The sequence below is a fragment of the Hemitrygon akajei genome, chromosome 2 (genome assembly GCF_048418815.1).
Source record: "Hemitrygon akajei chromosome 2, sHemAka1.3, whole genome shotgun sequence".
NCBI lineage: Eukaryota > Metazoa > Chordata > Chondrichthyes > Myliobatiformes > Dasyatidae > Hemitrygon > Hemitrygon akajei.
The window spans coordinates 7,058,203-7,081,053 of record NC_133125.1 but is presented as its reverse complement, the minus strand read 5'-3'; the positions used below and the strand labels follow the sequence as shown (position 1 = coordinate 7,081,053).

At 39.8% G+C, this 22,851-nt stretch overlaps 1 protein-coding gene across 2 annotated transcripts; it reads right to left on the bottom strand.

The window, feature by feature from the left end:
- Positions 1-201: 201 nt before the first annotated feature.
- cetn3 (centrin 3) lies at positions 202-13,042 on the bottom strand. 2 transcript variants are annotated; one of them, XM_073066784.1, is made up of 5 exons: positions 12,915-13,042; positions 10,568-10,703; positions 8,018-8,132; positions 2,085-2,276; positions 202-601 (listed from the first exon to the last, which is right to left on the bottom strand). In XM_073066784.1, exons 1-5 carry the CDS (start codon positions 12,929-12,931, stop codon positions 558-560), a joined length of 504 nt encoding a protein of 167 aa, XP_072922885.1. In that variant the 5' UTR covers positions 12,932-13,042; the 3' UTR covers positions 202-557. The 2 variants fall into 2 exon arrangements, with proteins under 2 accessions (XP_072922885.1, XP_072922893.1); XM_073066792.1 differs by lacking the exon at positions 12,915-13,042 and adding an exon at positions 11,952-12,093.
- Between the last annotated feature and the right edge of the window lie 9,809 nt (positions 13,043-22,851).

The window sequence follows — 22,851 nt, the reverse complement described above, 5'->3', positions numbered from 1 at the left end:
TAATCTACAATCTTCTAATTTGGTAATTTTCCTCTTCTAATAAAAACAACATCAGTTCACTGATGGATTCAGTATTAGTTGGTAAGTTAAAAGCATTGCCTCACTTCCAGATAGGTTTTGGCAGACAGTACTTTGCAGCAGAATGATCCGTTTTTCTAAACTTCCCTCACGTTTAAACTTCAAAATTTGAAAATAAATAAAAACTTTGGTGCAGGAATTATAATTTTTTTATTAAGACTACTTACAGTAAAATATATCAAAATATTGATAGGAATGCCTCACGTGCAACACTTTTATACCATTACCAATAAGTGACAAAAGTAATTTTATTTAATTTGAATAGTTTATAAATACAAACTCAGAACAAATATACAAAACAATTTAGAGTTCTTTCACTCAAAAGCAAGATTCAATACAAATGTATTTGGCTTTATACAAAGATACTGAATGTTTTCTTTTCCCTTTCTTATGTAATTCTTGGACAGAGACTACTAAAGTTTGTTATATCATGACGTTGTTCAATGATCCGCAGTCACTTTGTTTTTCCAGCAAAAAGGTTAGATGTCTCCAGTCATAATGGCAATGAATTCTTCCTGGTTAACTTTAAAAAAACAGCATATATTAACAATTTTGCAACAAAAGTTTTTTTTTAAACTATAAAGGAATTAAACACGATTCACTTCAGGCACCATATTAGTACACGAAGGATCATAAACAGGGATGTCTAGTTGGTTCCATTTGAATTTTCTTGATGTCACATCTGCTCAGTGTATATGCAGAGCCAGTGATCATCTTGGATTAACAAAGAGTCTACAGATTTCCCAATGTCATGACCATGCTAGAAGACATTTTTTGTAGTGTAAATCAATTCAAATTTTTTATCATACTAGAGACTTAAAGATACAGATACTCTGCACATTATACATACTGTACATTATCTCATTAGATTGTAAGAAATATTCATTTTCTTTCTGGAATCAGAAGAGATGTGTCAAACATCAAGAAAATGAAAAATAAAAGCAAATTATAAATCACTTAATAGTTCAACTACAAAGACAACATATATTACAAATTTGGAAGTATCTGCAACAAGTTTTAAAAAACAAATCTGAGTGACATTTAAAATAGTTTATAAGGGTCTGATAACGAAATACCTAAGCAAAAAGCTAACTAGACAATCTGACATGCAAAAAGGGAACCTCAGGGATTTAATGTTGCCATATGGCAATAGCCAAAAGTTATTGCATATCTTTTAAATGTTTTCTCAGAATGTCTTCCTCCCAATACCATAATGGATTGCTGAAGTGCTTTGATAAAATACTTGAAACTGACTATTGGAACAAGGAAATATTGCTAAGTTATTTCAGTTATTTTGCTAAAAGAAAAAAATCAAGTAGCCTCAGCTCAGCTGTTCCAGAAAACAGTAGAGGTAAAGATATTCAAGAATACAAAACACTACACCAGATTTTGTGTCACCTATTCTTAAATAATTACTCTATTCTATATACAATGAAAAAATGTACAATAACAAAGGATTTAGGACTACAGTGTCTCCATACAGCAAAGGAAACAATTGTTGCAGTCTTATCAGGTCCATGCCAACTCAAGAGCAATTGTATTCTTCCACTAATATTCCATGTAATCTAGTTCCCCACATTCTGATCAATTCCTCCTCTCAGATTTATTGCTTGCCTACACACTTGAAGTAATTTAGTGGCCAATTAATCTACAAACCCACACTTCTTAACCCCAAGTTGTTGAAGCTGTGCAGCAGCAACTCTATTACCTGTGCCAATGTGCCAGTCTAGTAACAAGTATCAAAAATGTTACTTGAAGGTGCCAAATTGGTCAAAAATGAATCTGATTATTCTCAAACATACTAAATAGGTCTTCTTTCACTGCCCTTCAAAAATCAAGAAGAACTTTATGTTCTAAGATACAGCAAATGATTAAAAGAACAACAGAAGTTTTGTATTATGCAAAATACATTAGATTGAACAAAAGATTAACAACATTTTACTCAGTTGGTGACATTATCCATTGCCAATTTTAAATTACTGAAAATGACTTAAAAATTAACTTACTCTCTCCATCTCCATCTTTATCAAATTCATCAATCATCGCACGTAGCTCTTCATCACTCATGTTTTCACCAAGCTCTCTTGCAACTCGGCGCAAGTTACGAAGATTAATTTTACCAGAGTCGTCATCATCAAACAGTTTGAATGCTTTTAGCATTTCTTCTCTTGGATCTCTGTCCAAAATCCAATCGGTCACTATCCAGTAAAATAGCAGAATATAGTACATTAAATGCAACCAATTTTCATGCAGTTTCCAAATTAGAGAAGAAATTAGCTTTAGAAGTTTCAGCTGTGAACTTGCTAAGTTTAAAAATACACCACTATTAGTTCCAAAACCCACAGATTGGTATATTTAAAACAGAAAAGAAAATGGAAGATGGCAGAGGGGGAAAAGCTGTTGCTGAATCACTAAGTGTGTGCCTTCAGGCTTCTGTACCTCCTACCTAATGGTAACAGTGAGAAAAGGGCATGCCCTGGGTGCTGGAGGTCCTTAATAATAAATGCTGCCATTCTGAGACACCGCTTCCTAAAGATGTCCTGGGTACTTTGTAGGCAAGTGCCCAAGATGGAGCTGACTAGATTTACAACCTTCTGCAGCTTCTTTCGGTCCTGTGCAGTAGCCCCCATCCCCCATACCAGACAGTGATGCAGCTTGTCAAAATGCTCTCCACGTTACAACTATAGAAGTTTTTGAGTCCATTTGTTGACACAACAAATCTCATCAAACTCCTAACAAAGTATAGCCACCATCTTGCCCTCTTTATGACTGCATCAATATGTTAGGACCAGGTTAGATCCTCAGAGATCTTTGACACCCAGAATTTGAAGCTGCTCACTCGCTCCACCTCTGATCCCTCTATGAGGATTGGTATGTGTTCCTTTGTCTTACTCTTCGTGAAGTCCACAATCAGCTCTTTCGTTTTACTGACGTTGAGTACCAGGTTGTTGCTGCAGCACCACTCCACTAGCTGGCATATCTCACTCCTGTATGCCCTCTCATCACCACCTGAGATTCTACCAACAATGGTTGTATCATCAGAAAATTTATAGATGGTATTTGAGCTATGCCTAGCCCACAGTCATGTATATATAGAAAGTTAAGCAGTGGGCTAAGCACACACCCCTGAGGTGTGCCAGTGTTGATCGTCAGTGAGGAGGAGATGATATCACCAATCTGCACAGATTGTGGTCTTCCAGTTAGGAAGTCGAAAATCCAATTGCAGAGGGAGGTACAGAGGCCCAAGTTCTGCAACTTCTCAATCGGGATTGTGGGAATGATCATATTAAATAATGAACAGCATTCTGACGTAGGTGTTTGTGATGTCCAGCTGGTCTAAAGCCATGTGAAGAGCCATTGAGATTGCATCTGCTGTTGACCTATTGTGGCGATAGGCAAACTGCAATGGGTCCAGGTCCTTGCTGAGGCAGGGGTTCAGTCTAGTCATGACCAACCTCTCAAAGCATTTCATCACTGTCGATGTGAGTGCTACCGGGCAATAGTCATTAAGGCAGACCACATTATTCTTCTTAGGCATTGGTATAATTGTTGCCTTTTTGAAGCAAGTGGGAACTTTCACCCATTGCAGTGAAAGGTTTAATATGTCCTTGAATACTCCCACTAGTTGGTTGGCACAGGGTTTCAGAGCCTTACCAGGTACTCCATTGGGACCTTCTGCTTTGCAAGGGTTCATTCTCTTTAAAGACAGTCTAACATTGGCCTATGAGACGGAGATCACAGGGTCATCAGGTGCAGCAGGGATCTTCACAGTTGTAGCTGTGTCCTCCCTTTCAAGGCATGCATAGAAGGCATTGAGTTCATCTGGTAGTGAAGCATCGCTGCTATTCATGCTATTGGGTTTCGCTTTGTAGGAAGTAATGTCTTGCAGACCTTGCCAGAGTTACTGTGCATCCAATGTCACCTCCAACCTCATTCGAAATTGTCTCTGCCCTTAAAATAGCCCACCGCAAATCATATCTGGTTTTCTGGTACAGGCTTGGGTTGCCAGACTTGAGCAGACGACATACCTCCTGGTTCATCTATGGCTTTTTGGTTTGGGAATGTACAGCAGGTCTTTGTGGGCACACAGCCATCCACACGGGATTCAATGATGTCGGTAACAACAGCAGCACACTCATCCAGGTTCGAAGATGAATCCCTGAATACAGTAGAGTCCACCGAATCAAAGCAGTCTGTAGGCGCTCCTGTGCTTTCCTTGTCCATACTGCTCACTGACATCACTATGGGTGTCACCAAGACCACTCAGCTGCAGGCTTTTGTTTCATCAACAACCTTCCTTCCAGAAATTCAGAAGATCATAAGATATAGGAGCTGAATTAAGCCAGTCGGTCCGTAGAACCAGCTCCACCACTCCATCATGGCCGATTTATTATCCCTCTCAACCCTATTTTCCCCTGTGAAATGGGAATATTCACTAACAATTCTGCAACATTCAAGTCTTTTCACATTTCTTCAACAAATGAAACACACCAGGCCTGTGTGTGCAAAGACCTAAAATAACATCAAGGTTTGGGCTGAGGACGTTGATATTTAATGGCATCACTATTTTTCTCCAACACCAACATCCTGCGATTTTTCATTAACTAGAAACTCAGATGAACTAGCCAGGGATCAGATCTGGAAATCTTGTATCAAGGCTCTTCTTTCTATTTAAAATTTTGATTTAGGTGAAATTAGTGTTTTTGCTTCTCTCCACCCCACATCATTAAAGCCCTTTGCAAATGCAAGTTCACAATGCTGTACAGCACTGCTGCTCCACATTCTATTTTTAATCATGATCAACATTCAGTATCATTGAGTCCAGTTTAGAGATCACTACATAACCTTCATCTCTGAGGGAGGGGAGGAAGGATGAAATAACATTTCATTGCGAATCAGTACCTTGAAATAGGATTTATCTAGTGTGCTAAAATGAGTGATTTGTTTTTTTGGAGCACACATACAGAGTCACAAAACCAACATGGATAATTGAGGCATTTGTGCTTTCAAGGTAATTTTATCGTCTACCTTCCTTTATGCTTCCCTGATTCACTTAGGTTTTTGTTCTTGAGAAGGTCTTAATGAAACACTTTCAACCACTACACTTTTTTGTAAAGGTATTCCTTCTGTACGATGTAAATTTAATATCAAAGTATATGTCACCATATAGCTCCAGGATCCAGTGACAATGAAGGATTAACAACATTTTTCCCCAATGAGACCCTGTAAGCGTAGTTCCACTGGGCAACAGTGCAGAACTCATGATGGTAGAAGTCATAGGTATTAGAGGTGCATCATATTCCTGACTTGCATAGAGCTCTAGGGAGTTTCAAGTCACTGAATGTATGACCTGCCTCTGGCCTGCTTGAGGAGCCATGGTGTCTATGTCTGATCTATTTGGGGTTCTGTTCTATTGCTTCTCCAGGATGTTGACGTTAATGCCACTGTAAGTGAAGAATAGATGGTTAGACTCTCTTGTGGGAATGGTCACCTGCCGTTTTCAGTAGTACTATTAACGTGGTAAAGAAGGCAAATACAATGTTGGCATTTATTTCAAGGGGAATAGAATATAAAAAGCAAGGAGATAATGCTGAGGCTTTATAAGACACTAATCAGGCCGCACTTGGGAGTATCGTCAACAGTTTTGGGCCCCATTTGTCAGAAAGGATAGAAACATAGAAAACCTAAAAGATGTGTTGTCATTGGCGAGAGTCCAGAGGAGGTTCACGAGGACAATTCCAGGAATAAAGGAGTTAACATATGAGGAACGTTTGGCAGCTTTGGGCCTATACTCACTGGAATTTAGAAGAATGCAGGGGGATCTCATTGAAACCTACTGAATGTTGAAAGGGAGGGTGGATGTGGAAAGAATGTTTCCTATGGTGGGGGTATCCAGAACTAGAGGGCACAGCCTCAAAATTGAGGGGTGACTTTTTAGAACAGAGATAAGGGGATTTTTTTTTTTTTAGCCAATGAGTGGTGAGTCTATGGAGTGCCCTGCCACAAACTGTGATGGAGGCCAGGTCCGTGGGTATATTTAAGGCAGAAGTTGATCGTTTCCTGATTGGTCAGGGCACCAAAGGATATGGCGGGAAAGCAGGTGAATGGGGTTGAATGGAATCCAGGATCAGCCATGATGGAATGGCTGAGCAGACTCGAAGGGCTGAATAGCCTAATTCTACTTTCTATGTCTTATGGTCATTTATTAGCCCATGCATGAATATTGTGTAGGTTCTTGCTGCATCCAAGCACAAACAGCTCATTTACTGAGGGCTGTGATCAGAAAATGTCTCCATTTCTACTTGGTTAATGAGCTGTAATACACAAATCAGGCCCTTCAGTCCACATGTTTTTAAGCATTATACTTGTATCTATCTCTAACTCTTCTTCTGGAAGCTCTCTACAGATAGCGACTACCTAGTGTAGAAAAACTTGCTCTCCCCTTTCACTTTAAACCTCTGCTCTCTAGTCTCACCCACTTTGGGGAATAAGATCAACCATCTACCCTATCTATGCACTTCCACCCTGTATTAATTGAAGTTCATCTTCAACGTCCTATACTACAGCAAGAACAAACTCCATGTATCCCATCTCTCCCTGCAATTAAAACCATTGACTCCAGTAAACATCCTAGTGAATCTCTTTAGGACTCTATCACTTGTCACATCTTTTCTGAGGTGTGGTGACTAGTACTGTACACCACAATCTAACTGTTATCTAACCAAAGTCACATACAGCTACAACATAACATTCAAGCCCTTGTTTAGACTCCTCCTGCTTATCAGACATTGTTCCTCCCCTGCAATCTACTTTTCCCAGATCTTCACACAACTGAAATCCTCCATTCCTCATTTTCCAACATTTTCTTTTTCCATGATTTCCTTGAGACTTACCAAACTATGGTCACTGATTCCTAAGGATTCCTCCATAGACACTTCACTTACCTGACATCATTCCCAAAGAGGAGGTAAAGAACCTCCCTTTGTAGAACTATCTACAAACTGTTTAAAAAAAAAACTCTTTGGTTGCATTTTACAAATGTCATCCCAAAGAGGAAATGGACCAAAGAGAAATCATATTTAACTCTTTCCTTACAAATATGCAGACTAGATTTTAACACCAGAGATGAAGTGAGAACTGCCACCTTGACATCAACACAATACTTGACGGTGTGGCATCAAGGCGCTCTAAAAAACTGAATTCAACGGACGTTAAGTGGAAAGTCTCTGGTAGTTAAAATCAAAGTTTGCACACAGGATTTGATCAAGTCTCATGGCCTTGAGTGGTCCCCAATCCTAAAGATCACCATAAAGTCCATAGATCAAGGAATCCAGAAACTGTAGCTACAAAATGATCCTCAATCTAATGCACCCACAATCTTAGTGTCTTGCAATAAAATGCTTATGAAAAGTTACTAAACTACAGCTTTTTGATTATATTTTTGTTGCTAAATCACAAAGCTGCAGAATAATATTACATAGAAAATTTGTCAGGAGAACAAAATCTGCATTAGGGAAAATCTTGGTGGAAAATGTCTGGTCAAACATCCCAAAGAACAGTACTTCAACAGGAAGTGTGCAGATGCTTCAATACAGAAAAGGCACAAATGGGCTCAACTTCCAGGCATAGAACTTCAGTCTTGAATTCTAACCAGTAGTGGTTCCCATTGTCAGTACATATCCCATGGAGGGGAAGTCAGCTTAATATTAATAAGTATGGGTAAGTATTGCCGAAGTATCAGACTAAGACAGTGAATGGAGTTTGTATGGAGCATAAACAACAGAATGGACCAGCACAGCCAAATGGTATTCTTCTTTGCTTCATATTTAATGCAATACAAAAAGATCCAAATTGGATTTAATTACCAGGGAAAACACATTTACCTAATGCTGAAATGGGAACTCTACAAATTATGTGTATAGAGAATGAACGGAATTACCAACTTCACTGAAGTCCTCGAAAGAAATTTTGCCAGTGCTATCCCGATCATAATCTTTGAGAATCTTCAAGACATCTGCTTTCTTTACATCAAATCCCAGAGCTCTCATTGCAACCTAACAATACAATCAAAAAAATTCACAAGCCATCCAATATCACAATACTGCAACTCTAAAATGAAGCACTGGATTTCTGACATTCATTTTAATTTTTCTCCATCATTAAAACAAGCATGATGAATGATTTCATCTCAGAAGTACAGCATGCTATGGATTACAAAAACATTCAGTTAAAAAGCAATACTTCTACACATTTTGCCAAGCACTTAATGGAACCAGCTCTTCAAGTGGGAAAGTTTATTGCTATGAGCTTGCAATAAAATAATAAATAAGAGACCAGTGCATAGAGTAAAAATGCCAGTAGCGAGTGATTTGCCCCATCAGAGAGCACAGCATACCCACCTGATCAGTGAAAAACACGAAAGAGAATGAAGCAGCTGGCAGTGGTGAGATAGCACAATTAAAATTATAATGACCTAATTGAGTTCTACTGTACTGAAAATTGATAGACAAAAGGTTTCCAAACACTGTCCATGGTAGGGCAGTGGCTAGTGCAACACCATTACAGCTCAGGCACTGGAGTTCAAAGTTCAATTCATCTCTAAGGTGTCTGTACGTCCACCCCATGGAATGCATGGGTTTTTTCTGGGTGCTTCAGTTTCCTCCCACAGTCCAGAGACATACCAATTAGTAGGTTAATTGGTCAGTGTAAATTGTCCTGTGATTAGGCTAGGGTTAAATTGGGGTTACTGGATAGTGCATTTCAAAGGGCCAGAAGGGCCTAATCTGCACTGTATCTCCATTAATTAATTAAAGAGGTCTTAACTAATTTAAATCTGTGTATCATTATAGAATAAAATGAAAGTGACACAAGACACATTCCATCTTGGGCTGATGAAGTTGTTACACAAAGCAAGGGATCCAAAACAATCTGTAGCAGCTGAAGTAGGAACCCCGTGTCGGATCTGACTGTTTAATTTTAATTGTCACTTTCTTTGCAGTTTAACAATTACATGCATAATTTATTTGTATATATGCATAAATGTTATGCCTTTATATGCATAACAGTTTAATATGCCTCTAGTGGTTGTACAAAGTATAATTCTGAAAGCTTCCTTGTCCTTTCATTAAGTGAATGAGTATTTTCTCATTAGTTAATTTTTACTGTGGTGTTAAATAAGTAATTTCTAATTGAATTATTGTTATTGATGGAATTTTCTTATCTTTGGGTATAAAAGTAGCTGTTTTATGCCATATGCCATCTTTAGATTCTCTCTTTTTCAAGTAGTAAACCCCCATCACTGTTCTGTTCATGTTCTCTTTGGTCTATCAACTCTTAATAAAATTATTATGAAACATGTTATGCCTGTTCCTGTTCTAAAATCTTGGATTTAAAAACCCGTATCCAACACCCGGGAACAAATTCTACCTTCAGAAGATAGGCCAGGTGCAAAACAGGTTATTTGCTTTACAGCACTTAACACAAAAGATCAAGAATAATCTTATTTCCTAAATAGAGGTAAAGCAAAATGCTTTCAATTCTATTACAAGGATGCAAATCAGTGATAACAATCCTTTATATGTTCAATTCTCAAATGTGTCAAGCTTTTCTCAAACTTACTCATGTCATTTTGTTAAGTATGAACCAACATAGGATTTGGAACCATGAACAGCAACAACTAGACAAGTCTTTTATAGCATGTCACAAGCCCAGTTTCTATTCATTACCACGTGCAAAATGCACAGAGGTACACCACCATCTCATATACTTTTTTGCACTATTTATTATGTAATTTATAGTAATTTTATGTCATTGCATTGTCCTGCTGGTGCAAAACAAATTTCACATCATTAACCCTATTCTGATACACATTAGATGTACATCTTTCTTCATCCTTACAGGGATAAAAATGGAACTTTGAACTCAACTATGCAGGGACCTTCACCACTTGGACTGCAGCAGTTTAAAACGGGTAAGTAATGAAGTGCTCAAGTTCAACCAGGACTTGGCAATAAATGCTAGTTATGTCATGATACCCCTTAAGTCTACAAAGGATTAGCAAACTTATTACAAAAATTACAATACTCATGTATACTTCATGTTTCTTCATTTACCAATCCCCTTTGTACAACTCTTTCATAATATAGTTTTTTCCTTCTGCAGGCCACCCTTTTGTTTTTTCATCTTTCCCATGTTTGGTTCATTTGAATATCTTCTGAACAAATACAAATCTTGTGCTGATGTAAAAAGTTAATTTGTTATGAGTTAATGCTATTTTTTTGTTCTGTTATACTACATATTCTGTCAGTCGAAGTATTTTAGATCTCTTAGTTCAGAATTTCAGCACTTTTGTTTTCTCCTCTGTCCATGTGTACCAGCAGACAACACAATTGTCAATCAGTTCGCGATTACCGCCATAGATAAAAGCAAAAGTTAATAAACAACATTACTTTATATAGCAATGAAGATGGAATTAAATAAGAAAATGAACCTTCAATTCATGATAATCTATTGCTTTATCCTTATCCGTATCAAATAAGTCAAATGCCTCCTTAACTTCCTGTTTCTGCTCTTCTGTCAGTTCTCGCCGTTTTTTCCTTTTTGACTTATCCATGTTCAGCTCCGTTCTGAAACAGTTATCACAGATTACATATTGCTATGAGAGGTTCCTAACTAAATTCTCTCTTCCCCCCAGATGCCACTTGATCTTCAGCATATGCAACATTTTCTATTTATGTGACCATATAGTTGTGGAGGTGGATTTAATCAATGCAGAATGCTTAAATTATCTTAAAATAATTCATGGAACAATCCCAGGATCTTCTACATTCATTTTGATCAATACTTGCAGACGTCTGATTGAATTATTGAATTATTTCTTTTTGCATGATGCTGAGTAAAAGAGTAAATTCATTTAAAAAATTAAAGTAAACTAATATTTTAGCTAATGCTTTGCTAGATTTCTCTATATAATCCAGAGCTCCCAGGTACACTCAAAATCTAAAGGTTCAATCTGTGCAAATGGCTAACTCTTCAGTTATTTACGATGCTATAACCCAGAGTTGAGCCCTCTGTTGGTCAGAGTTGATCGTGGATGTTGTGTCGCGGCTGTCTATGTGATACACAAGCCAGGGCAGTACAATATGGAGAGCAAGCTGTACATGCAACTGATAAAAGATAAGGAGTGGCAGAGCCCGCTACAGTTTGACACCAGTGGCGTCGGAGGAGTAGCCAGTCAACATTGAACTCAACGTAGCCTTAGGGACACCAGCTCCGGATTTTTTTGCTCAGGGATTACTCGTGAAGCCTTCCCTATGAGTGGGTATAGCTGCAAAGCAGCGGAAGTTGGAAATCAGAGCTTTCCTTCTCCTAGATGAGCTGCCAACCATGGCTGACGAGCCCCATCTACCTGAAGTCCTGACGAAGGGTCTCGGCCCGAAACGTCGACATCGCTTCTCCCTATAGATGCTGCCTAGCCTGCTGTGTTCTACCAGCATTTTGTGTGTGTTGTTGTTTGAATTTCCAGCATCTGCAGATTTCCTCGTGTTTGATCTACCTGAAGTGACTGCTTTTAAGGTGCCAGTAACCCACCTTTGTCCCTTCTCCTGTCAGTAGAAATGGTTCCACTGGGCTTAATAGCTGAACCACACATGAAGTCGAGGAGCTGGACTTGGTTGTCAGAGGCTATTTGAGACACACAACATTGGGAGCATCTAATAGGTAATGGGAGATTCTGCACACTACCATCCCTGGCTATGACAACCTTCAGGAAACAACTATTAAAATATTAAATGAGTAAATATAATTAAAATACATTAAAGCACTTATGAATAAATTAAAACATTAAAATGAAGCAAAATAAGTAACATACTTACATTTTTCACAAGGTCAGGGTTGTATCTAAATACATCAACACTCCATGATATGACAGTTTATTTGCCACATGTAAAGGATCAGGAGCTGGACTTGGTTGTCAGAGGCTATTTGAGACAGGCCACTGGACACATTTATATATAGTGGGAGTTATCACCCCCAGCTATAACAACCTCAAGGAATCACTCACAGAGTTATTAATAATATAATAGCTTTTGGGCTCAATAAAAGGTGTGGGGGGATGAGGACTCGGCTTCACGGCAAGCAACTCTCTGTGAAAGTAAGTTAATTGGGTATCTATGGAGCAATTACAGCTGCCCAAGATGAACTTCTGGAATCAATGTCTTTGCTGCATATTGCTGTCAAGGGTTTTCAATGTTATTCCTTTGCTGATCAAAAATCTTAGACCCCTGACACGGGCGGCATTATACAAAGCTCATGAAAGCCACCCAGCAATACCTCCTGGCAAACATCTGACAGCCTTCACACTTGTAGGCCACCTCTGAAGAAACTCGTACCAGGCCAAACAAGAGGGGGTTCACTTATCTAGTTGCTGTATTTCTCACAAGGTTCTTCCAGGACAAAATAAAAAATGGATTTTGTTTTCTCCTTGACAACGTCTCCAACAGTTTATCCCGACGATAATCAGGCTTCACCCTTGTAGATATTCCCTTTGAAGAATCCAGCCATTCCTCCATACTCACTGCAGCTTAACACCGACCGATGCAACCTGATGTGTTTTCAGCAATGTCTACTCCGGGTAACTAAGTATGGCCCAATGTTTGAATGTAGGATTCGAATTTGACACTCCCCCACCTCCCATCCCATGTTCCTTTCTGGAACAAACTACCATTCATGCATATCAGACAACACCCTTTCGAGTGGGTCAGGTACACGAATTTTAATGATGACCAAACTTACTACCCCCGATGATACTACCGCTCAGGATAATACTCAACACTTACCTCAAGGAAACACTCATCGCGGCGATAGCCTCCCTCTGTGGCTACACGACCTTCCTCAACTCCCATTGGTCGATATGCCGTTCGTCGCCGAGAGGCGGAAAGGGACGGCGTTCGTTTATTGGCTTGATGGACTGTCAATTAGAGGACTCCACGATCGACGCCGCCGTCGGCGGAGGCTCGAGGAGAGACTGTTATTACCCAACATCCATGGCGGGCGAGAGGCCGAATGTGTCCGTCTCCCGGGCAACGACTCTACCTTCCGCATCGGTGACAAAGAGATGGATTGCAACTCCATCCTGACGACATGAACAGTGACTTCTCAGTATTCCAGTCGCTTATCTCCCCACTCCCTTATTCTGGATCCCCTCTTACCTCTTCTCACCTGCCTCCTTCCCTTTCTCCTATGGTCCACTCTCCTATCAGATTCCTTCTTCTTCTGACCTTTGCCTTTTCCATCCAGCTTCTCACTTCACCACCCCCACATACTTAAGCACTTTCCACCTTCGTCCACCTACCTAAGCATCTGTCCAACTTTTCCCCCACCCATCCACCTTCCCCCTTAAATGGCTTCACCTCCCACCTCCCTGGTTCTTACTCCCCCCTCCTCCCACCAACCTCGCTTTCTTATTCTGGCTTCTTTACCCCTTCCTCTCCAGTCCTGATGAAAGGTTTTAGCCTTAATCATCAACTAATCATTCTCCTCCATAGATGTTGTCTGATATGCTGAGCATTTTGTGTGTGGATCTAGACTGCAAAAGTTGGATTATATTTTCTTCAATGCAACTGAGGGAAGTGATAAACGAAGAGATATGATATTGTTGCTGATACACAGATGTGGTTGAAAACACAAGAGATTCTACAGATTAGAAAATTCTGGACCAACACAGAAATCCTGAAGGAGCTCAGCAAGTCAGGCAGCATCTGTGAAGGGAAATGGACAGGCAACATTTTGGGCTAAGGCTCCTCATCAGGGCTGAAAAGAAAGAGAGCAGAAGCCAGAATGATGGGCAGGAAGAAGACATAATTCAAACTGTGAAAATAATAGTTAAGAAATTAACAGGCTGATAGGACAAATGCAATGCAATGTGAGAACTTCAAATTCAAGATTGTTTATTTCCAGTACACAAATATAAAGGAGAACGGAACAAGTAAGTTTAAGGGTAACACAAGGGGGAATTTCTTTACTCAGAGAGTGGTAGCTGTGTGGAACGACCTTCCAGTAGAAGTGGTAGAGGCAGGTTCGGTATTGTCATTTAAAGTAAAATTGGATAGGTATATGGACAGGAAAGGAATGGAGGGTTATGGGCTGAGTGCGGGCCAGTGGGACTAGGTGAGAGTAAGTGTTTGGCACGGACTAGAAGGGCCGAAATGGCCTGTTTCCGAGCTGTAATTGTTATATGGTTAAGTATGAGAATAAGGGAAGACAATATATGGGTCGCAAATCTCAAAGTGAAAGGATATATATGTGGACAAATTGCTGAAAGTGACAGGTTAGTTTGAGAAAGCATTTAAGAGAATACAGAATCCTGGGCTGGAGGAATGGCGTCAGCCAGAAATATCATTTGTTTATTCTCCTGTCTGATTTGTCAAATCAAGTCACTATTATTGTCATTTTGACCATAACTGCTGGTACAGAACATAGTAAAAATGAGACAACGTTTTTCAGGACCACAGTGTTACATGTCACAGTCATGCTGAGAGTTCCTCTAGTATTTTGGATGTGTTGCTTTACTGATAAAGTCATAATGAACCTTAATAAGACACTTAAATGGCCACAGCTTGAATATTATACCTAGTTCCAAGCATCCATTTCCAAAAAGATGTATAGATCTTAAAGGTGCAGGAGAAACTTATGAAATGATTCCAGGAATGAGGGACTTCATATACATCAATAAATTAGTGAGATCAGGGTTGTTTAGGCATTAAAAGGGGCAGAATGGGGTTAGCATAACACTTCACAGTGCCAATGATTAGGGTTCAATTCCTGCCTCTGTAAGGAGTTTGTACATTCTCCCTGAGACTGCATAGTTTTCCTCCCACATCTCAAAGACATGCAGGTAAAAAGTTGTCAGCATGCTTTGTTGGAGCCAGAAGCATGGCAACACTTGTAGGCTGCCTCCAGCACAACCTCGGTCTGTGTTGGACTTTAACACAAAAAAACACATTTTACTGTGTTTTGATGTCATGCGACAAATGAAGCTAATCTTTATCTTTAAACTTCAGAGCTAGAAGCGTTTGTATATTTAAAGTGACCTGAGGACATTTTTGCAAAAAAAAATAGAATGCCCTACAGAAAGTTACTTCATGAGATCTGTAAGATCAGCATTTATTATGACGGAGCTCTGCTTAAAATATCAGATTAATAATCCAGCAATTTTGGCTGAAAATATAAGTACATCGTTCACATCTTAATATGACAACAGTGCAATTTAAATTTAGATAATAGAATGGAATTTAGAAAAATACTGACAACAAAACTACCAATTTTTTGTAAAAATGCATCTGATTCAGTTTTTCAGTGGAATAAATCTGCCACTCTTGTCTGCTCTGTTCAAAATAGGATTCCAGATCCAACCCATGTTGTTGACTCTTAAATGCTGCTGAGTAAGTTAATCAATGGTATTATTGCAATGCTTCAGAGGGAAATGTTTTCATTAGTTACGTAGTAACTTTTAAGACTTGATGGGTTCGTCTATGCTTTAAGAATAAGGGGTAGGCCATTTAGAATGGAGTTCAGAAAAAACTTTTTCACCCAGGGAGCTGTGGATCTATGGAATGCTCTGCCTCAGAAGGCAGTGGAGGCCAATTCTCTGGATGCTTTCAAGAAAGAGTTAGATAGAGCTCTTAAAGATAGCGGAGTCAAGGGATATGGGGAGAAGGCAGGAATGGGGTACTGATTGTGGAAGATCAGCCATGATCACATTGAATGGTGGTGCTAGCTCAAAGGGTCTGCACCTATTGTCTATTGTAACATTATTATAATTCTGATTGTTAGTTTTTTTAATAAAAATACTTTTTCTTAAATTTTATATGAAAAGGAAAAGGAATGGCTTATTTATTGATTTCTTACTATTTTGAATCAGATTCTTTACATACAGTTGCAAGAAAATTGCAATTACCTGGTTTTCTGGATTAATTACTCATAAAATGTAGTCTGATCTTCAACTAAGTCACAACACAAACACAATCTGCCAAAACTAATAATATACAAACAATTGTACCTTTCTTGTCTTTATTGAACATTGTTTAATCACACAGTCCAGCTGGAAAAAAATGTGAAGCCTTGTATTTAATAACTGGTCGAACCTCCTTTAGCAGTAATAACCTTCACCAAATGTTTCCTGTAGCTGCTGATCAGACTTGCACAATGACAAGGAAGAATTTTAGATCATTCCTCCATACAAAACTGTTTCAATTCATCAACATTTCGGGGATACCTTGCATGAACAACCCTCTTCAAATCATGCCATAGCATCTCAGTTGGGTTAAAGTCTCTGACTTGGCCATTCCAACATACAAATTTTCTTCTTTTTAAACCATTCAGTTGTTGATTTACTCAAGTATTTTGGATCATTTACTTGTTTCATCCAACTTCTAATAAGCTTCCAGTGATGGACAGTTACCCTGACATTCTCCTGTAAAATGTCTTGATACAATTCTGAATTTATATGTCTTGATACAATTCTTGAATTTATTGGAAAGCGGCCATTGAGTGAGTGGAGATTTGAGGCTTTGACTCGAGAGGCTTCGACGAGAAGAGGCTGAGGACGAGCTTCACTCCAAGTGAGGTAAGCCGGGTAAGTTCCTTTCAAAGGAGAAAGTTTCAAAAGTTGAGGCAAGTATTGGGTAGGTCATGGCAGCTGAGATTGGCCCCGTGGTTTGTACATCCTGCAGCATGTGAGAAATCAGGGATACTTCCAGTGTCCCTGACGACTATGTGTGCAGGAAGTGTGTCCAACTGCAGCTTCTGGCAGACCATATTGAGCATCTGGAGCTGCGATTGGATTCATACTGGAGCATCTGCGATGCTGAGAAAGTCGTGAATGGTACGTTCAGTGAGTTGGCCACACCACAGGCAAAGGCTACACAGGCAGAAAGGGAAGAGGTGGCCACTAGACAGTTTAGCAGTAGGCAGGTAGTGCAGGAGTCCCCTGGGGTTATCTCCTTCCTAAACAGATATACTGTTTTGGATACTGTTGGGGGAGATGTCTCATCAGGGGAAGGCAGCTACAGCCAAGTTCATTGCACTGCGGCACAGGAGGGAAGGAAAAGGAGTGGGAGAGCTATAGTGATAGGGGATTTGATAGGTGTTTCTGCGGCAGCAAACAAGACTCCAGGATGGTATGTTGCCTCCCTGGTGAAAGGGTCAAGGATGTCTCTGAGTGGCTGTAGGACATTCTGGAATGGGAGGGTGAACAGCCAGTGGTCGTGGTGCACATAGGTACCAACAATATAGGTAAAAAATGGGATGAGGTCCTACAAGGTGAATTTAGGGAGTTAGGAGATAAACGAAAAAGTAGGACCACAAAGGTAATAATCTCTGGATTACTACCAGTGCCACGTGCTAGTCAGAGTAGAAATAGGAGGATATTTCAGATGAATACGTGGCTTGAAAAATTGTGCAAGGGGGAGGAATTCAAATTTCTGGGGCATTAGAACCAGTTCTGGGGGAGGTGGGACCGGAATAAACAGGATGGTCTGCACCTGGGCTGGACTGGAACCAATGTCCTAGGGGGAGCATTTGCTACTGCTCTTCAGGAGGCTTTAAACTAGTGTGGCAGGGGGATGGGAACAAGTGCAGAGAGACAGAGGGCTGTAAAATGAGGGTAGAAGCAAAAAGTAGTAAGGTGAAAAGTAAAAGTGGCAGGCTGGCAAATCCAGGGCAAAAAGCAAAAAGAGCCACTTTTCAACATAATTGTATAAGGGCTAAGAGTGTTGTAAAAACAAGCCTGAAGGCTTTGTGTGTCAATGCGAGGAGCATTCGTAACAAGGTGGATGAATTGAATGTGCAGATAGTTATTAATGAATGATATAGTTGGGATCACAGAGACATGGCTCCAGGGTGACCAAGGATGGGAGCTCAGCATCCAGGGATATTCAATATTCAGGAGGGATAGACAGGAAAGAAAAGGAGGTGGGGTAGCACTGCTGGTTAGAGAGGAGATTAACGCAATAGAAAGGTAGGACATTAGCCTAGAGGATGTGGAATCGATGTGGGTAGTGCTGCATATGGGGCAGAAAACGCTGGTGGGAGTTGTGTAAAGGCCACCTAACAGTAGGAGTGAGGTTGGGGATGGCATTAAACAGGAAATTAGAAATGCGTGCAATAAAGGAACAGTAGTTATAATGGGTGACTTCAATCTACATATAGATTGGGTGAACCAAATTGGTAAGGGTGCAGAGGAAGAGGATTTCTTGGAATGTATGCGGGATGGTTTTCTGAACCAACATGTCGAGGAACCAACTAGAGAGCAGGCCATTCTAGATTGGGTATTGAGCAATGAGGAAGGGTTAGTTAGCAATCTTGTCGTGCGAGGCCCCTTGGGTAAGAGTGACCATAATATGGAGGAATTCTTCATTAAGATGGAGAGTGACATAGTTAATTCAGAAACAAAGGTTCTGAACTTAAAGAAGGGTAACTTTGAAGGTATGAGACGTGAATTAGCTAAGATAGACTGGCAAATGATACTTAAAGGGTTGACGGTGGATATGCAATGGCAAGCATTTAAAGATCGCATGGATGAACTACAACAATTGTTCATCCCAGTTTGGCAAAATAATAAACCAGGGAAGGTAGTGCACCTGTGGCTGACAAGGGAAATTAGGGATAGTATCAAGTCCAAAGAAGAAACATATAAATTAGCAAAGGAAAAGTGGCACACCTGAGGACTGGGAGAAATTCAGAGACCAGCAGAGGAGGACAAAGGGCTTAATTAGGAAAGGGAAAAAAGATTATGAGAGAAAGCTGGCAGGGAACATAAAAACTGACTGTAAAAGCTTTTACAGATATGAGAAAAGAAAAAGATTGGTCAAGACAAATGTAGGTCCTTTACAGTCAGAAACAGGTGAATTGATCATAGGGAACAAAGACATGGCAGAACAATTGAATAACTACTTTGGTTCTGTCTTCACTAAGGAAGACATAAATAATCTTCCGGAAATAGTAAGGGACCGAGGGTCTAGTGAGATAGAGGAACTGAGGGAAATACATGTTAGTAGGGAAGTGGTGTTAGGTAAATTGAAGGGATTAAAGGCAGATAAATTCCCAGGGCCAGATGGTCTGCATCCCAGAGTGCTTAAGGAAGTAGCCCAAGAAATAGTGGATGCATTAGTGATAATTTTTCAAAACTCCTCAGATTCTGGATTGGTTCCTGAGGATTGGAGGGTGGCTAATGTAACCCCACTTTTTAAAAAAGGAGGGAGAGAGAAACCAGGGAAATATAGACCAGTTAGTCTGACATCAGTGGTGAAGAAAATGCTAGAGTCGGTTATCAAAGATGTGATAACAGCACATTTGGAAAGAGGTGAAATCATCGGACAAAGTCGGCATGGATTTGTGAAAGGAAAATCATGTCTGACAAATCTTATAGAATTTTTTGAAGATGTAACTAGTAGAGTGGATAGGGGAGAGCCAGTGGATGTGGTATATTTAGATTTTCAAAAGGCTTTTGACAAGGTCCCACACAGGAGATTAGTGTGCAAACTTAAAGCACAGGGTATTGGGGGTATGGTATTGATGTGGATAGAGAATTGGTTGGCAGACAGGAAGCAAAGAGTGGGAGTAAACGGGACCTTTTCAGAATGACAGGCAGTGACTAGTGGGGTACCGCAAGGCTCAGTACTGGGACCCCAGTTGTTTACAATATATATTAATGATTTAGATGAGGGAATGAAATGCAGCATCTCCAAGTTTGCGGATGACACGAAGCTGGGCGGCAGTGTTAGCTGTGAGGAGGATGCTAAGAGGATGCAGGGTGACTTGGATAGGTTAGGTGAGTGGGCAAATTCATGGCAGATGCAATTTAATGTGGATAAATGTGAGGTTATCCACTTTGGCTGCAAAAACAGGAAAACAGATTATTATCTGAACGGTGGCCGATTAGGAAAAGGGGAGATGCAACGAGACCTGGGTGTCATTGTACACCAGTCATTGAAGGTGGGCATGCAGGTACAGCAGGCGGTGAAAAAGGCAAATGGTATGTTGGCAGTCATAGCAAAAGGATTTGAGTACAGGAGCAGGGAGGTTCTACTGCAGTTGTACAAGGCCTTGGTGAGACCACACCTAGAATATTGTGTGCAGTTTTGGTCCCCTAATCTGAGGAAAGACATTCTTGCCATAGAGGGAGTACAGAGCAGGTTCACCAGATTGATTCCTGGGATGGCAGGACTTTCATATGAAGAAAGACTGGATCGACTAGGCTTATACTCACTGGAATTTAGAAGATTGAGGGGGGATCTTATTGAAACGTATAAAATTCTAAAGGGATTGGACAGGCTAGATGCAGGAAGATTGTTTCCGATGTTGGGGAAGTCCAGAACAAGGGGTCACAGTTTAAGGATAATGGGGAAGCCTTTTAGGACCGAGATGAGGAAAAACTTCTTCACACAGAGTGGTGAATCTGTGGAATTCTCTGCCACAGGAAACAGTTAAGGCTGGTTCATTGGCTATATTTAAGAGGAAGTTAGATATGGCCCTTGTGGCTAAAGGGATCAGGGGATATGGAGAGAAAACAGGTACAGGGTTCTGAGTAGGATGATCAGCCATGATCATACTGAATGGCGGTGCAGGCTTGAAGGGCCGAAGGGCCTACTCCTGCACCTATTCTCTATGTTTCTATGTTCCCTCAATGATTGCAAGCTGTCCAGGCCACGAGAGAGCAAAGCAGTCCCAAACCATAATGTTCCTTCCACCATGTTTCACAGTTGGGATGAGGCTTTCGTGTTGGTGTGCGGTACCCCTTTTCCTCCAAAACATAGTGGTGTGCATTTCTGCCAAAAGTTCAACTTTAGTTTCATCTATCCACAGAACATTGTCCCAAAAGCATTGTGGAACATCCATATGGATTTTTGCAAACCTGAGATGTGCAGCATTCCTTTTTTTTTGGAGAGCAGTGGTTTCCTCCATGGTATCCTTCCATAAACACCATTCTTGTTCAGTTTGTCTTATAGGGGACACATGAACAGAGATTTTAGTAAGTCCTAGAGATTTCTGCAGGTCTTTTGACCTTTGGGTTCTTTTTCACTTCCTTCAGCATTGCATGTTGTGCTCTCTGTGTGATCTTTGCAGGACACCTACCGCATTGGAGACAATTTCTCTTACTGTGGACTCATGAACACTCAGGTCTTTAGAAATGCTTTTATAGCCTTTTCCAGCTTCATGCATCTCTAAAATTCTTCTTCGAAGGTCCTCTGATTGTTTTGATCGAGGCATAGCGTGCATAAGCAGATCTTTCTTGAGAAGAGCAGGCTGTCAGTAACCTGACTTTTCGTGTCTTTTTTATAGGGCAGGGCACCTCTGCAACCATGACCTCCTAACAGCATTTTTTAAGAAGGCATTAACCAAGGTTCACATACTTTTTTGAACCTAGACTATGATTGATTAAATGGTGCACTCAGTATTGACAAGAGTTAACTGTTCAACAGTTACTGTTCTATAGATTTGCTAAGTATGCCCACAGGAAAAAGAATCTCAGTTGTATCTGGTGACATGTATGTATTCTGGTAATAAATTTTACTTTGAACTTTGAAGTACAATTGTTTGTGTGTTATTAGTTTAGGCAGATAGTGTCTGTCTATTATTGTGACTTAGATGAAGATCAAACTACACTTTATGAGTAATTAATGCAGAAAACCAGGTAATTGCAAAGAGTTCACAAAGTTTTTCTTGCAATTGTATATATACATACAACATCACCAATCAAACAATGCACATGCATGTTGTCCTCCCCTTTTAGGTTAATCTAATCACATTTATGGGAAAAATACTATATAGCACTTCTATCTCTTTAAAAGAGCGAATGGTGTGGGGATGGAGAGGGTCAATGCACTACCTAGATAAATGTTTGTGTTTCAAACCACGAGTCTTTAAGACGGCGACCTAACACACAAATCTAATTCACCAACAGAATGAATGGAGCAATATTTGATTCCCAAAATGCCCATTTCCTTTAGCTGTTTTATAAAATTGAACATCAATAACTTGGAAATCCTTCCATTTTGCTCCCTCCCCACAAGGTTTGTCCTTCTGCATATCTAATACCCTTTACTTTTACAGCCCTCTGTGTTCTAATTTAGACTGATACCACTTCTGTATAGGGAGTTACATTATAAGCTTTCTAAATCTTGTATCCTTTTACTTCCCCTAGAGACTTATTCTCAAGCAGTTTTTGGTAAGTTTCCTAAAAATCACTTTGTATAGCTTAAATCAAATTGTAGGAATCATAAAACACTTCAGAATATCATGCAACAATAGAAATCCTTGTTGAAATTGCATGGTTAATTTATACTGCTACATCTAATATTCTCAAAGCAATGAGCTTTAACTCTTTTCTACTTGACCATGTAGAACACCGCAAGTTGTGTTTTGGTTAATTCCTCTGAAACCTAGAGAACATCACCAAGAGAAACAAATACTACATTTTATACACTGCCTGAATGATAGGTGCTCAGCCCTTTACAGAGACAATTAATGGCTTAATCTGAAAATCTGTGAATTGTAACTATTTAGAAAAGTTAGTGAAGAACCAGGAGCTATAGTTTAAGATGGATAAAATTAAAATTTATGATACTAAGGATCCACATAATGGAGAGGGGTTTTGGGATTGGTGGAAAATTATTGAGTCAAAATTAGAGAAAGGGATTTTGTAATCAGTAAAGAAAATACAAACCATTTTAATTTCCATTCCCATTCCAACATGTCAGTCCATGACCTCTTCTG

Excerpts from the sequence above, each read along its gene's own strand:
- cetn3 (XM_073066784.1), bottom strand. Across the intron at positions 2,277-8,017 it reads CGAGGACTTCAGTGAAGTTG|TGACCGATTGGATTTTGGAC; the intron begins GTAATTCCGTTC and ends TTTACTGGATAG. Across the intron at positions 602-2,084 it reads TAAAGATGGAGATGGAGAGA|TTAACCAGGAAGAATTCATT; the intron begins GTAAGTTAATTT and ends GTTTTTTTAAAG.